The sequence below is a fragment of the Triturus cristatus genome, chromosome 5_2 (assembly GCF_964204655.1).
Source record: "Triturus cristatus chromosome 5_2, aTriCri1.1, whole genome shotgun sequence".
Classification (NCBI taxonomy): domain Eukaryota; kingdom Metazoa; phylum Chordata; class Amphibia; order Caudata; family Salamandridae; genus Triturus; species Triturus cristatus.
The window spans coordinates 616,036,480-616,051,460 of NC_140588.1; the positions used below are offsets into that span (position 1 = coordinate 616,036,480).

The following is a 14,981-nucleotide window of genomic DNA, read 5'->3' on the forward strand; positions in this document are numbered from 1 at the left end:
GTCATTACGCTCGATGCACACCAGGAAGTGTAAGTGCGCGCGGCGCTTGGAATACACAGATACTGATACTGATTTCATCTTATTTTTTGATTTAACGAGTATGTCTGTGCGGTTACACCGATGCTTTTAATGTAAGGCATAGCACACTAAATTGGATAAAGCTTCATGTTTTTCCACGGTTAACTGATGGCAAACTAGAACGCATATTAATGGCAGTAGTTATAGTAGGTTACTGTAAGAAATAATTATGACATTGTGTACCAATGGTTTGGCAACTTAATTATTTTGTATGGGTATTGAATTTCAGTTGTGGTATTGTGTTTGAACAGAAGAGGGACTGAACTGGTTCTTGTTTTTATATCATTTTTAGACCCCAGATGAACGGTCAACACAGACCCGAAATACATTGGGCTATGTTAAAAAATCAGCAATGATGGAATCAAGATGAATTATTGAATGTTTTCAGCATAAAATAAACCAAAGAAGATTCTATAATAAATGTATGATTTAATCAAAGCATAAACAATGTAATACTTTTTTTCAAAGAACGATTTCTGGTTTATTGAACTTTGGAAGAGAAACTCTAGTAGTTTCAGTGTGAAAGTGCTTGCCTGACCTGAGTATTAAAGTGTTCAACATAGTCATCCTGAGCAGAATGAAGGAGCAAGTTAATGCTCAGTTACTAGACCAGCAAGCTGGCTTCCACAAAGGAATATCCTGCATAGACCAGATTGCAACACAGCACATCATCATTGAGCAGTCAATGTAATGCAAGTGAACTTCATTGACTATGAGAAGGCATTCGACAGTGCGGACAGAGTGACCCTTTGGAAACTCCTCTGCCACTATGGTGTGCCAAATAAACTTGTAAGAATCATCAGGAACTCTTACGAGGGAATGACCTGCAAGATAGTTCATGGAGGATAACTCACGGAAGCCTTCCAACTGAGGACCGGAGTCAGCCAGGGTTGTTTGCTCTCATTTTTTCTCTTCCTGCTTGCCATTGACTAGATCATGAAGACATCCACTGCAAGGAGAAGAAATGGGATCCAGTGGACAATTTGGATGCAGCTCAATGACCTGGACATTGCAGACAACCTGACCCTACTCTCCATAACTATCTGCAGATACAAGAGAAGACTGACAATGAGGCAGCCACATCAGTTCAACTTGGCCTTAACATCCACAGAGGAAGAACAAAGATCCTGAAGGCTAACACAGCCAGCACAACTGTAGTCACTCTTGCAGGCGATGCACTGGAAGAGGTGGAGACCTACACCTACCTGGGCTGTGTGAGAAACCAGGACTTTTTTTGCAGTGTCCCTCCACTTTGTTCCCCCATTTTGACAACTATATGCTGGTTTTTTTACTCTGATTGTGCCCTAGGCTCTGCTAAGGGTCTGTGCTCTGCTTAAAAGTACATGGTAATTATTTATAATTATAATTGATACTGACAACCTACCTGTAAGTTCCTAGTATATGATAGGGCATGTAGGTTTAAAGGCCCAGTAGATTTAATACACTTAAGTGTGCACTGCTGTGCTGTCTGCTGTCATTTTAAAGGCAGCCCTGCCTTGTGGGCTGCTTTTAAAGTAAAATGATATGCAAATTCAACTTTGGAATTTAAGGTCCTTCCAAAGTCTTAAACTACCTTATATTTACATATAAAGCATCCCTAAGGTCTACTCTCGGTGCCCCCAGGGTAGGGTGCCATGTAAAAATAAGCAGGGACATTTTAAAAGATGTTTTATATGCCCTGCTGAGGATCAAAAAGCCTGTTTTCGGTCTTCCCCATTGTAGCACACTGGCTTCATAGGCTAACATGGTAATACTTTAATAAAGTGTAACTATTGGCAGGAGTGTGCTAAAAAATACACTTCAAATTGTTAAAATGATAGTTAGACTAAATCCAACAATTTGACAAGGTTGGGTTTACTATAACTATTATAGAAGAAAAGTTATAGAAGGTGCTTTTCTGATGAGCTAAAATCCACCCTTCCAGCAGCCTCACCCGATTGGCCATTCTTCGACAGGCTGAGCCAAAATGCTCTGACGAGGTATGAAGTGGCTTGAATTGAGACAAAGGACATCTGGTGGGGGAAGGAGACCTGCAACTGTAGAGAAAAAGGCAGGATGAGGGTGCAGTAGCCAAACTGGTCTTCAAAGTGGAAATGCCAGCAGGACACAGGCTCACCCCACATCCTGCACCCTCGGCCAGGCAGGAGCTCCAGTAATTGAATTAGCAGAGGGGTTGGAAGGAGAGTGTTAGGGAAACTTAGCCTTGTCCATGGGTTGGTTTAGCCAGATCTTAACCTCCAGGAGAGAGGTTTTCCATTTTGGATTTTAAAAGAACAGTGCTATCTGAGTCACGAATATGCAACACTTTGGAGGCAGCTGTTATACCTCTGGGTGGCACCCTGTACCCCATTGGTCAGGGGTGTCCCCCTGCTTGTCACCCAAGAACACTGGATAAATATGAGCAGACTGGCCAGCAACTAATTTCCCTGCCTGAAACTACAAGAAGAAGAAGGACCGCCCTGATGAAACCCTTAACTGCACAAAGAGGATTACACTCTGAGTGACTGCACCTGCTGCACACTTTGGAACTACAGCTCTAAGGACTTAGTCTTGCTTTGAAAAGTGAAGGAGTGGACTCCCTAAAAGCAACAGGTTAAAAGAGCTCCAGCAAGAAGAAACCAGCTGACTACCTTTAGCTGGAATTTAAAGGATTTGGCAGGGTGAATTTTGGGAAACGTAGTCCCAGCATCCCAAGGAGCAACTCAGTGCTCCTGGAACCATGGATTGGTGTTGCGGACACTTTGGAATCCCAAAAGGACCTTCTGAAAGAAGATCCAGAAGTTTGAGAAGATCTGGAGATTTTTTTGTCAATAAGCTCCATATATTGGCCTGCTCGTCGCCGAGAGTCAAGCCTGCGACGTCTAACTGTGACTCGGCCTGAGATTTTCAGGTTTGCCCCGCTGAAGCTCTGGAGCTTTTAATTGTCAATAAGACTTCCAGGACTTGACCGAGGCATCATGCTGAGCCAAGCCACCTTCATCAAACCCAAAGCTGGCCTGGCAAGGAGGCTCGCTTGACATTGAGAGAAAGGGCTCGAAAAAAGTGACTAAGTCATAAGGTAAAAACTTGACCGAACCCTACCACTAACTATTCCACCCTCGCTCCATCGCGGTCAGTCTCAAACTTTGACTTTCCCCCAGTCAAGTGCGACCAGATGTCCCAAAGTGGTGGTTTTGGAATTTAGGCACTAGACATTGTTTATTCTTTAAAAATTCATATCTCCAGTTCCCTAGATTGGATTATTGTTGTTTTGTTGTCATTTTAATCCTAAAAATATTTCCTATTTTTTATAAATTGGTGTTGGATTTTTATTGTGTCTTGTGTCTTACCTATTTAATGTATTGGTGTTTTTAAATGCTTTACACACCTGTCTCCTAAGGTAAGCCTGCCTGCTTGCAGCCAGATACCTTGGCCTTATTACTATTGGTGGGTACCTCTGTACCCCTACTAATAAACCACGTTCCAACAGGCAGTGTCATAGACAAGCAGAGCGACAGAGACGTCGATGTCAAGGCAAGAATTGGCAAAGCAAGGGCTGCCTTTAATCAGCTAAAGAAGATCTGGAGCTTCAGGGACCTAATACTGAAAACCAAGATCAGGCTTTTTAACACCAGTGTAAAATTGGTCCTTCTGTATGGAGCAGAAGCTTGGAGAACAGCAGTGACCACCACCAACAAAGTCCAGACCTTCATCAACACCCGTTTTAGGAAAATCCTCCAAATCCACTGACCTAACACCATCAGTAACAACAACCCATGGCAGCAGATTTTCCGACTCCCTGCTTATGAAGAAATCAGAAAACATGCTGGGGCAGGATAGGCCACACCCCTCACAAGCCCACCTCAAACACCCCCAGGCAAGCCCAGACCTGAAAACCTCCAGGAAAATAGAAAAACAAAGGTCAAGATGCGCCGATGCCTCAAGGCTGACTTCACAGAGATGGGTCAAACCTGGAGTCTGATTTAAAAAAATGCAGAGGACAGAAATGGCTGGAGAGTCCTGGATGAAGGCCTATACCCCATGAGGGGTAGTAGGCATAGGCAAGTAAGTAAGTATGTGACTGGTGTTTAATTCGTTTCTTGGAGAGGTCTGCTTGCAATCTCTGTTCACAGGTCTGACTGCTCATGTAATGGCTCAGCTGGTTAACATGCTACCGCAGAGCATAAGTTTGGAATATGTGGGTCACATATTTGCGTTTTTAGGGACCATAGCTAAGAGGGTTAATGCTTTGTTGCAGGCTTCCTTCAGTTACTAAGCACCAACCAAAGTTTGCTTTGCATGCTACATGAATAATCCCCTTTTACGCTTCCTTTTAACAGGATCTTGACCGTCATGATATGCTTTATTTCTCTCCATATTCACTTTCCATACTAATATTAAAATGTGTATTTCTTTAGCTTGGACTAACTCATCTTCTCCTTGTCTATGAGTCATAGGACATATCCAAGACATCTTTTAAATTTACTATCAAGCCTCTTCCAGTGTTGTTTTCTTTTTGCACTCTGAGCTACATCTCTGTGTTGTGAACGTCAGTGTCAGAGCTTCGTAAAACACACAGTAAACATGTTAACATGGAATGAATGTACTTGTAGATCATACGAAGCCTAACACATTTCGCATAGATACAGAACATGTGAAAGTCCGGAAAAACGTATATCCGCCATTATGGATGTAAAACTTGCGAAATACCTCTGCAGGATGTGTCCTTTTTCCTGACCATGGGCTGCTGTGTGTGCTGGCCATGTGTAAGCTTCCAGTTGTGCTCTCCAGCTGTTCCAAGACTAGCCACCACTTTCAGAAAGGGGAGTGTGAATAGAGACATTATGCAGCTTTCTGTGCGAGAACGGGAAAGAAGCGGGCACGGCAGCTTCCCTTGGCACAAACATTGAATGGACTGGCACTGCGGCATGTGCCCCACTGTCCACGTACAAGTAGGGTGACCAACCGTCCGTAAATTTCACGGACAGTCCGTAAATTGGACCTCACGTCCGTTGTCCGTGAAGATCCTTTTTACGGACGCCTTTTGTCCGTAATTTTAGGCATTACAGAGAACAGATCTGTTCCCCTGCGAGAGGCCTCAGCTCCCTGATGGGGCCGCCTCGCACTCCTCTGAGTGCAAGAGCAGCCCCACACCGCCCATTGTCATTCTGTGTGGGGCTGATTGCCACACACAGAATGACAATGGCTCAGTCTGGGCTGGCACAGCATGCGGTGGCCTCCTCCTGCCTCGGTCCAGGGCAGGGCATTCTGTCACCTGGAAGCGCAAAACGCCCATGCTGCTGCTACCTGAGAATCCAGTTAATCGAAGGAAGGCAGTGAAAGAAGTTCAAAGGAAAGGATTATAGTTATAGTATAGCAGCCATAGTTGCTGCTTTTTTTATTTTATGCAACTAACAACCATTGACAAAGCCAATTGTTCTGGCTTGTTGTAGGTGTAACGTTACTTGTTCTAAGTGTAACGTTACTTGTTGTATTATATATCTGGATGCAATGACACAAGCAACAAAAATACCAGTCGGGTGGCACATTATATTAAGCACAGATTTTTAGCTTATGTGTTTTAAGCCACGCATTTTATTACATTAAATAGCCTTTTGGAGAGACCCCCTAGTTTTTACATCCCACTTAAAGCTCTGGAAACACCATGTCACAGTCGCCCCACGTCCAGGCACTGTGCATCATGCATGACTTCCACTTTTTCAGATTGCCTAAGTGCAGGGGCATAGTGAACTCTGCTCCACCCCACCCCACCCCACCCCTTGCTTTAGGAACTACAGCGAGGGTGGAGTTCTTGATGGGTCTCATAATTAATGTGAAAAGGTGAGTGAGTAAGTGAAGGGATGGGTGGATGGATGGCTGGATAGATGAGTGAAATGATGGATTGATGGATGAGTGAAAGGGTGGGTGACGGGTGAGAGAATGGGTGGATGGATGAGTGAAATGATGGATGGATTGATGAATTGATAAGTGAAAGGGTGGATTGCTGAACTGATAAGTGAAAGGGTGAATGAATGGACGAATGAGTGAAAGGGTGGATGTAAGGCTGGATGAGTGAGTGAAAGGGCGGGTAGATGGACAACAGGATGGATAGAGGAGTGAAGGAGTGAAAGGGTGGATGGATGAGAGAAAAGATGAATGGATGAGTGAAAGGATGGATGAATGATAGGTTCAATGGATGGATTCATGAGTGGATGAGTAGATGGATGGGTGGGTGGATGGAAGGATGGATGGCTAAGTGAAAGGGGAATTGAAAGTGAAAGGGGGATGGGTAAATGGATGGCTGAACGGGTGAATGGGTAGAAGGATGAGTGACTGGATCGATGAATGAGTAAGTGAAAGGATGGCTGGATAGGTAAATGGCTGGATGGATGAGTCAATGGATGGATGGGTGGAAGAGTGGATGGATGAGTGTACGGAAGGATGGGGTGAAAGGGTGGATGATGGATGAGTAAAAGGGTGGATTGAGGGATGGATGAGTGAAATGATGGATGGAAGGATTCGTGATGGATAGGTTTGTAAATGGTTGAATATGGACATGGGTGGGCATACAGATGGAAGGACAGAATGAATGGTGAAAGACTGAATGATGGATGAAAGTATGATTACACATTGTAAGCCCCATTATCTTAAGCAACATTTCCTATTCATTGACTTTCACATTTATATGAATGATTGTCTCTATATAATATGTGTGTGTGTTGTAACGCACTCCAACACTCTGCCCCACATACTTCGGATGAGTAGCACTATAGAAGAAATTAAATACACATGAGAGAGGCTCTATGTGAAGATGAGGGGCGCCATTGGAGGGTGGTATCAAGGCCAGACTGGCCGGACCGGGCATCAGGCGTTTTCTCTGGGAGCTGGAAAGGTGGGGGCGGTTTTGTTACCACAAAAAGACCTGCACATTTGCTTAAAGCTGCGCGCACACTGACAAACCATGAAGTACCCAATTGTCTCAACCTAATATAAACTTATTTTCACTTATACTTTAGTAGTTGTCTATTTACTTACTTATATACTATTGCGCAACCTTCTCTGATGTGTCTGTAAAACGTACCTTTTGTCCTGAATTTTGACCTCCTGTCCTGAATTTTTGTCCTGAATTTTGACCTCCTTTCCTGAATTTTTGTCCTGAATTTTGACCCCTTGTCCTGAATTTTTACACTCACTGTCCTGAATTTGCACCCATGTCAGTTGGTCACCTACGTACAAGTAATGGTCTGTGGCCAGGACGGCCTTGGCTTAACTGCAGCTTCCGGAAAACTGGTTCCCACTCTATTCCAGCCGCGCTCCTTAAAATACCGAATGTGGTTGCTTCTCCAAGTGGCAGGAGTTTGCAGTCTGTATATGGGAACACGAACGCCTCTCACCAGCAACAACTACTGAAATGGAATTTTGTACGAGAAATAACCTGAACAGTAGACGTGGTGACAAAAAGGATTAATTCGAAAATTCGCAAAATGGTTTTCAGTTGCCGCAGTCCCAAGGCTAAGGCTAGCATCAGCTGGCGAGTAGGGATTGCCAAGTTTGCAGATGCAACACACGGGTGAAGGCCAACAAAACTGGAGTAAAGAGCCGTAGAACAGCATTTTAATTCGAGAAGCAGCCGAGAAAGAAATTGTTGTTCGGAAGAGAACATGTGATGATTTCTACTTATTTCAACATGCCTGGCATAAAGTATGGTGCATCATGGCAGAAGGACATAGGAGCATAATGAAGCACAGTAGCCAGAGACACCAGCCGGGAGTGCCAACTGGCTCTTCTGGGCCACTGGACCGCTTATGGCGACGTGTGAGTGCTTATGAAATGCCGCAGCACAGGTTTTCAGCAATGACGCCACACGGAGGTTTTTAGTCGCCTCTTCAGTTTTCGGTGAGTTTATTTATTTATTGTGAATGGTATGGTGCAGGTCACGTTACACTAGTTGTCATGAGTATTGGCCATCACGCACATGCCTTAAAACATCTGATCTTGTCCCAGAGAGTCCCTGTGAACAGTGGTGCTAGAACAATTCTCAGAGCGGCGGCGCTGTCATCACTGTTACATCACGGAAGTCATAAGGATTGTGAACAATGCTAGCGTCAGCAGAGTACAAGTGTAGCAAATGAGCAAAGCCCGTTCACCAGGAGAGTGCTAAGGGTGTGACATGTAGCTGCACTTTGGAGCGCATTGTAGCATAATGAAGCACAGTAGCCAGAGACACCAGCCGGGAGTGCCAACTGGCTCTTCTGGGCCACTGGACCGCTTATGGCGACGTGTGAGTGCTTATGAAATGCCGCAGCACAGGTTTTCAGCAATGACGCCACACGGAGGTTTTTAGTCGCCTCTTCAGTTTTCGGTGAGTTTATTTATTTATTGTGAATGGTATGGTGCAGGTCACGTTACACTAGTTGTCATGAGTATTGGCCATCACGCACATGCCTTAAAACATCTGATCTTGTCCCAGAGAGTCCCTGTGAACAGTGGTGCTAGAACAATTCTCAGAGCGGCGGCGCTGTCATCACTGTTACATCACGGAAGTCATAAGGATTGTGAACAATGCTAGCGTCAGCAGAGTACAAGTGTAGCAAATGAGCAAAGCCCGTTCACCAGGAGAGTGCTAAGGGTGTGACATGTAGCTGCACTTTGGAGCGCATTGTAGCAAAGATATTAATATAGCATGGATGTGTTCCCATAGAAATGGCCACTAAATGTTACAAACATGCAGTTTTACTAGTCAAACTATGTAGCACACAAGCAGCAATGTGTGGAAATAGGAGTTCAGATGCTAATTATCATTTGCATCAGTAAGTAAAGTGTTTTGATTTGTTTTGATCCGAATAACATTTTTTGCTTCCATCACACTTCAGAATGACAAAAATGTCTTAATTTGTGCGTTCTTAACTGCTGGTATATTTTGAAATATTTGTACAGTGCATTTACGTGTGTTTACATTTTGTGTTAGAAAAATATGATATGCTATGCAGCCTTTCCTTTCACACTTCTTGTACTCGTGCAAGATATAGTTCACGAACAGTAAACCAGTCGCCATGTGCAAGCAATCCACAGCAATGTGTCAGGAGACACGTCCTGGAATGTGACCCATGGCTCTGAGCGTGCAGCACATGTAACAGGACAAACGCAGCATTTCAACGCATATTTATTGCTCATTCACCTCCTAGCTCCAGCATGGTTCCTTCAGGACCTGCTGCAGCCCCCCCCCCCCTCCCGCACTCCTGCTTCCAGCGCCCGTGCCTGTGAACGGTGCTCCAAACCTTGAATGTCATTTTGCTCCAGATGCATTCCGCTCAGAGATGTTAGGGCTGGCGCAGTCTGTCCTTCATTCTGAAATTAGAAGCGAGATTAAGCGCTTTGTACTGAGTTATTTTTAGTTTCAATATGTGTTCTTAAGGAGCCCTGCATGCTGCTGCTGTTGTAGTCTAGGTTGATGGTTATCTTTCGCAGAAGCGCGACAGGAGCAACGGATGAGTTTTACGCGACAAACTTAGCTGGTGGCTGTGCTTGTCACCAGCATATTATTGGAAGTTCAGAACTGAGGGTTGTCTCAGGCTGTTTGGTCTTTTGTGGAGGGGCTGCAGGGGTTTTCCTGAATGTCCAGTAATAAGTACATCTTCAGTTGGGCTGAACATCTCCTGGCCCATCTTTATTGTAGACCTATTTAGCTGTAAAACGGTTCTGTCCGACAAAAGACTATGCGCCCAAGGCATCACTTGATGTTTGGCTGGTTTTCCAAGCCAGCGCCAGAAGGGCGTGGATCAGCGGGGTGCATCTGAAGGTGGAGGTGATATTGTTGGAAGAACTGAGCCGAGGGATACGTCGTAAGCATTGAATGTAACTGGAACAGAGATTTTCAGAATCCCACTTGCCTGTTTTGCAATGTTGATATCTGTGAGGAAGGCCTTGATGGATTGGAATGTCAAGCCAGAGAATCCTATCGGTTTCTGTTGCTGGCAGAGAAGAGCCTGATGCTTCACGGTATGATCCATGACTGACATACCTTAGAAGATTAGGAATACTGGTTAGTTCTTATTCAGTGTTGTGAGGGGACTACTCTGATATTTGCTAGGAATGCTGCAGGGCCTCTGGCTGGCATGAGCACGGCTACTTGGTTGAGTAATAGTTCCTTGGCTTTCAAAAACTCCTGTAGGTGGTGTTTGACATCATTCTGCGGCAACTTAAAAAAGTAAGCGGTAGTGAGGATATTCTGATACCTGCCCTTTTTCATGGGTCTTCTGTTGCTTTCTCAATAATTCAGGTTATTGTGCATGACATTTTTGTGGAAACTCAATCTACGGTAGGCTAATTAGTTAAGAACACATGTGATAGTCCAAGGACCAAAACAACTTAAAAATACAGTTTTAATTTTTAAATTTTATTATATGTGGATCAATAGAAATCAGCAAATTTATACAAATATTTACAGATTGTAAATATTTCTTCGCATAAGGATACATGTCCTTTGATTCAACTCTTTATACATTCATCTGTACATCTATAATCAAAAACATACAATAAATGTTGTCTGTAATTCCAATTAATAATGGAAAGATAAGGGGGGTGTAGGAAAAAGGGCAACAAATATCAAATCTAATTGTTTAGCATGGCTAGGTATAGTCTCTACGCGCGTTTCGGCGTTGTGCCTTCATCAGGTAGCCATGTATTCATAATTCCTTATCATGAGATGCCGAGCTCTAGGCTTTTTCAGCAATAGAATGTCACAATAGTGTTCGGGAGTTGGGGGCAATGGTTAACAGGTAAGATCCTGTATTCAAATAGTCACTGGGAATATGAGTGCCTACTTGCTTGGAGTAACAAAAAGGTTCTGATGCGGTACGGTTCCTGTCTAAGTGCGGTTGAGCCCGTGGCGTTACAAATGCTAGCACAGTAGTCTTTTCCTCAAAATCTCCGTCCGTGCTGGGGGGGCACCGCACTATTGCTGCGTCATCTTATCTCCGTGCAACATGGTAGTACAAAATCCTGCCGCTAGCTAGTTGTTGTGTTCCTTTCCCCATAACGTACCATAAGCACATAGGCAAGCAACACTGGTTATTCATCTTGGGATCTTCCACAACACATACCAATGTATTTTCTGCCAAGGTAACATGTGAAAGTCAGTCTTTCTTAGATAATAATACATACTATAGTGCTTACTGAGTTATAAAAAAATAGTAAAACAAATTAATGCTGTTTCTAAATTAGAGTAATGCTACAAGCCACATTTTTCAGAGAGCTGGTAACAGTGTAAGGCAACCACAAACGAATATACAACCATTCACATGCGTGCATGCACATACATGAGTGCACACAGACACACACATAAAGGCATACTCACTTCCATGTTAACTTGTTGTGCCTGTTTTTATACACTGACCAGGTGCAGTGTGCTAAACTTTAATGTTGATATAGGTTACAGCAATTTAATCTGTTCAGTTAATCTCTTTATCACTATGTATCTTTGTAGGTAACAATGTAATCTGTCCAGTTGAATAAATATAAGGTGCGAATCAAAGTATCTATGGCACAAAATGTTGTCTCAGTAAAGATTTGTCCACGTGACAATAGTGTCTAACCAAACCCAAATAAAATGGGTTCTCCTTAATTGTAATTGGTGTGAGAAATATGTAAAGGCTACTTGAATGTAATACATTCAAAATGCTGACAGTGCACATTCCAACGGGCAATACATGCAGTCTTTGACCATACAGAACCAGTTTGCTAAAACCTATTTAGTTTTCAGCAACATACTTAAAAAAAAGACAGCTCAATGAGCGAATTGGTCAACTGGCCTGTTTAATAATCTCTATAGGTGCATCATGCATGAGCAGAAGCAGTAAAGGGTGATATGTGGATGGGTCACATTTATTGCCTATGACCTCCACATGCACACATGCTCTCTCATTGCTGGTGACATTGCAAGTGGGATCATTTTACATGGTCCCACAAACACAAGAGCTGTCCTGGTCTTTGATATGTGAGTGATGTTTGTGTTTCTTTATCATCCCAGGATTACAGGGTAAATGTCTTCCTGCGGCAGCAGTGGAATGACCCCCGACTGGCATACAGGGAGTACCCTGATGACTCTCTGGACCTCGACCCTTCCATGCTGGACTCAATCTGGAAACCAGACTTGTTTTTTGCCAACGAGAAGGGAGCAAACTTCCATGAAGTCACCACGGACAACAAGCTGCTCCGGATCTTCAAGAATGGCAATGTGCTGTACAGCATCAGGTAGTGTCTGAGAATTGTGATGTGATGGGAAAAAGGAGTGAATGGAACCTAACGAGGAGAGGGGAGAATCTTTGCCTAACATGCACATAGACATTCACTCTCTCTTTCAGTCATGCCCGTCAAACCTTTTCATTGATTAAAACACCGTCGCAGCTGGTGCAGGTAAGAGCAGTAGAGTGGTGGGGCAGGACGGAGGAAAGTCAACAGATGATGGAATAGGGAAAATAAAATAAATCAATGTTGGAAGTGGGGGTCCTTATCGCTTACGGCTGTTACCAAATGCTAGAAGCGGGTGTACCCAACCCCTCGCTTCAACGTTAGGCTAAGTAAGGACACCGTCTGATCTAGCCCTGCTCACCCCCTTAGTAGCTTGGTACGAGCAGCCAGGCTTATCTCCAAGGCACGAGTGTACAGTATGTGCAACCATGCTCACAGTAATCCAATGACGTCACCACAAATAGACTCCACATGAGTTTTTATAAAATGAGTATAAACTTTATATAAAAGGTTATACGATACGACCACACGATACAAAATCAACATATTAGAATGGGTAGTATTCTTTCCGGTGGGTTGGTAGGTTCTAATCCCAACCACCACTTCTAACCAACAGTTAAGCTCTCTTCTGTTTCCAAAAGGTTAGGCCAGTCGTATTGCTAGAATTACACACGTTGCAGAAGAAAACAAATACTGCAATGCGCAGCGATATTCTCTTGTACTGTGCAACAGAAAAACAATGCAATACGTAGCGCCACAGTCTTTTACTTTGCAATAGAAGGAATAATGCAATGCATATCACTACCGGCATGCCCTGTACCAGGAAGAAACAAAGCAATTGGTCACGCTACAATCCTGTACAGTGCAATGAAGAAATAATGCACTATGCCACATTATAATCATATACTGTGCAATGAAGAATTAATGCAATGCGCCACGTTACAATCTGGTAATCTGCAGGGGAAAAATAATGCAGTGCGTAGCGCACTAAGTATGTAGTTTGTCAGGCACAAATGAGGTCAGGCGTCATACGACAGTTCAATAGTTTGTTAGCAGCAATAATGCAAAGTGTAATACTATAGTTTAGGTGCTCCGTTACAGTGCCCCCAATATGGATCAATGATGACACAAAAGTACTGCTTCCCACTCCGGCCGCAGTACTGGCCCTCCTTGGGTCAGCACAGGCCAAGATCTGAGCCGAAGCAACAGGCTCGCACATTTGACAGAAGCGAGAGGCCGAGAGAGTGTCCCTCCGGGCCCGCACCCCACCCCAGGTGATGATCCATGTTACCTGGGGGGGCGTGATCCCACTCTCCTCTCCGATGTCAGCGACTTGGGCCTTGATCCAGAACTCCGTCACGGGGTGGGGCGAGCTCGGGCCGGCGGCTCAGCTCCTCCGGGGCTGCAGGTCCGGGCCGCTGCTGTTTTCCTCCGAGGGCCCAATGAATTGGCCCTCCTTCTGGAGGTCTCAGAGAACATCGAGACCCGCCCTCAGCGCTGTGGAGACTTTACTTTAAATTCGGTGCACACCCTACCCAGGCACTCCTCACCAGCGCCTCACGTTGCACCTCGACACGCACACTGCGCGTCTGAGAATCGCATCTTCTCTGGTGCTCACGATGACCCGACGCACTTCACCAGTGCCTCTGCTTGACCTCAACATGCACCCTGCGTGTCCGAGTCTCTCCTCTTCTCCCGGTGCACACGATGACCAGGCGCTCCTCACCAACGCCCTGGCTGCACCACAACACGCACTCTGCGTGTCCAAGACTGACTTCTTCTTTCGGTGCACACAATGTCCAGGCGCTCCTCACCAACACCCTGGCTGCACCACGTCACAGACTCAGCGCGTCTGAATCTCACTTCTTCTTTCAGTGCACACGATGTCCAGGCGCTCCTCACCAATGCCCTGACTGCACCATGACATACACTCCGCCTGTCCGAGTCTCACCAATTCTCCCGGTGCACACGATGACCAGGCGCTCTTCACCAGCATCCTGGCTGCACCACGACATGCACGCTGCGCATCTGAGACTCACTTCGTCTTTTGGTGCACACAACGGCAACGCATTCTTCACCAACGCCTTGGCCTGCACCACGACACGCACTCTGCATGTCTGAGTCTGACTTCGTCTCCCCGTGCACACCACGACCAGACGCTCCTCACCAACGCCTTGGCCTGCACCACGACACACACCCAGCGCGTCAGAGACTCAGCTTACTCCTGCATGCCCACGATCACAAGGCACAACTTCTGAGGGTCTCAAGCTGCAAAGGTACGTGCACACCGCGTTGCTTGGGACTTCTCCGGAAACTTTTATGATCCTGTATTTCCAAACAGGGAGCCAGCTCTCCTTGGGCCCTTGGGGTTACAAGACACAGCACAAAGCACAGTCTTCTTCAAGCAGGGGGACCTAGCACCTCCAAGCACAGTCCCAAAAGCCTCTCCCTTGGTTAGAACAGCAAACTGCAGACCAGCCCCAGATCACGAAGCAAGGATTGGTCTTTCCACAGCAGTCTCTTCAGTTGCTCCTTCTTTAGCAGAGGTTCATCTTGACCACAGAATGGGTCCAAGCCTTTTCAGTCTCAATCCATTTCTGTTTCATTCCCACATTCAGAGGTTTCAGCTCTCATAGTTATACCCCTTAATGTCTTTGAAGTTCGTTTGTGCTCAG

General features: G+C 45.1%; 1 protein-coding gene across 2 annotated transcripts in view; it reads left to right on the forward strand.

The window, feature by feature from the left end:
* LOC146829075 (glycine receptor subunit alpha-4) overlaps positions 1–14,981 on the forward strand; it is a 787,414-nt gene that overhangs the window by 559,441 nt on the left and 212,992 nt on the right. For both annotated transcript variants that reach the window (XM_085606653.1, XM_085606652.1), the window contains exon 4: positions 12,086–12,309. In XM_085606653.1, coding sequence (XP_085462779.1) covers positions 12,086–12,309 — 224 coding nt within the window. The remainder of the gene's footprint in view (positions 1–12,085; positions 12,310–14,981) is intronic.